The 1,425-nt window shown below is 50.0% G+C and overlaps 1 protein-coding gene across 1 annotated transcript in view; it reads left to right on the plus strand.

Moving 5' to 3' along the window:
* The window catches only part of TMBIM1 (transmembrane BAX inhibitor motif containing 1), a 48,022-nt gene that overhangs the window by 21,636 nt on the left and 24,961 nt on the right, over positions 1 to 1,425 (plus strand). The window contains exon 2 of the mRNA XM_018552586.1: positions 1,280 to 1,417. Coding sequence (XP_018408088.1) covers positions 1,317 to 1,417 — 101 coding nt within the window. The 5' untranslated portion in view covers positions 1,280 to 1,316. The remainder of the gene's footprint in view (positions 1 to 1,279; positions 1,418 to 1,425) is intronic.

The following is a 1,425-nucleotide window of genomic DNA, read 5'->3' on the forward strand; positions in this document are numbered from 1 at the left end:
TGCCGATAAGAGAAGGATGCATGCCGGACGCACTAACATGCACCTGCCCTGGAGGCTGCGTGATAATCCAGATGCCAGATGCCCGGGCTCCTCTAATCTGCTCACAAAGGGCTGCAGCTCGTTCAAGACGTTACCGAGCAGGTTCAGTAATCCGGTCGCTTTAATGTTCTGCGATAAGTCGGTGTTTACTCTGACAGCGGCTAAAAAAAAAAGCAGAACCCGGAGATTAGGAACAGATATGTAACGATCCCACCGCAAGATTAGATTACACGCATGCAGTCCGATGACGCACGCACTACTTACAGTGTACATGTGCTTTCCGACATGTTTCATCCCTTTTAAAAATGCTGCCAGTACAGAAATCTAACCGTTGGTCTGCCAGAAATCCAGGCGGCTCCTAAATTGCTGTTTGGGCTGACAATCAGGGCCGGAGATACTCTCTCTACTGCACCAAGGCCAGGTTCCTCAATGCGCCCCCTTACCCACCAAACCCCCCCTGAATGGAGAGAATGGACCCTGCTCTCCATCCTGAACTACGTTGCTGTGGTCGCGGCAGGTCCCCCAGAAGAGTGGGAGACCCCGAAAACCACGGCTGGGAGGGAGGCGGCCAGGGGAGAGGGAGGCAGCCGGAATATACATTTAGCCCTGCTTGCCCGAAGCAGGGCTAAATGTAGAGAAAAACTACCCGCCTGGCGGATGTGCTGCCCCGAGGCCAGGTGGGAAATTCGGCCCTGCTGACAACACAGTGCCTCTGCTGCACTGAAACCTCAAGGAGTTCCTGCTGGACTACAAAACTCTGCCCATCTCTGTCCCTATCCACATGCATGCACTGATTTCTTTCCCAGCACAACAGTGCTGCTGCCTTGACCTCCAAAAGCCTGCCCATGCACTATGTGCAGGGAAAAGGCTCTTGGGAGATGTAGTTCTGTGAACTTGCCTAGGTCAATTGGAATTGAGCTCCCGACAGCTGCCACTGCAACAATTTTATAAGCCTGATGTCATAGGGAGTAACTAAATCTTTTTCTATGTACAGGAACAAAGGAAAAATAAAAGAAAATGCTGGGCCATGATCTAGAGGGGGAGAGAGGGAGGTTTGGGGGGTAAATTTGGGTAATACCTAGACGTACAGTTGAAAGGAACCTTTTTAAGGGATTCCAATTATTTAGTGAATGTAAAAGTCAGTGTGATATAAAGTCTCTTACCATATGTGTTATTGTCTTATTTATGTCTTCGAGATATGATGACATCACGTGATGATTTTTTTTCCTTCTTTTTTTAGGTCATAAAAGAGATTTTGGTGCAGAGATCAGTCCGCCATGTCCTATCCAAATGCGCCACCGCCATATAATGACCGAGATCCATTGCATAACCCAGGATACCCCCCTCCCGGTGGCTACCCCCCTCCCGGTGGCTACCCCCCTCCCC

Source organism: Nanorana parkeri, unplaced genomic scaffold (assembly GCF_000935625.1).
Source record: "Nanorana parkeri isolate BGI_ZX_2015 unplaced genomic scaffold, ASM93562v1 scaffold92, whole genome shotgun sequence".
In the NCBI taxonomy this organism is placed as follows: domain Eukaryota; kingdom Metazoa; phylum Chordata; class Amphibia; order Anura; family Dicroglossidae; genus Nanorana; species Nanorana parkeri.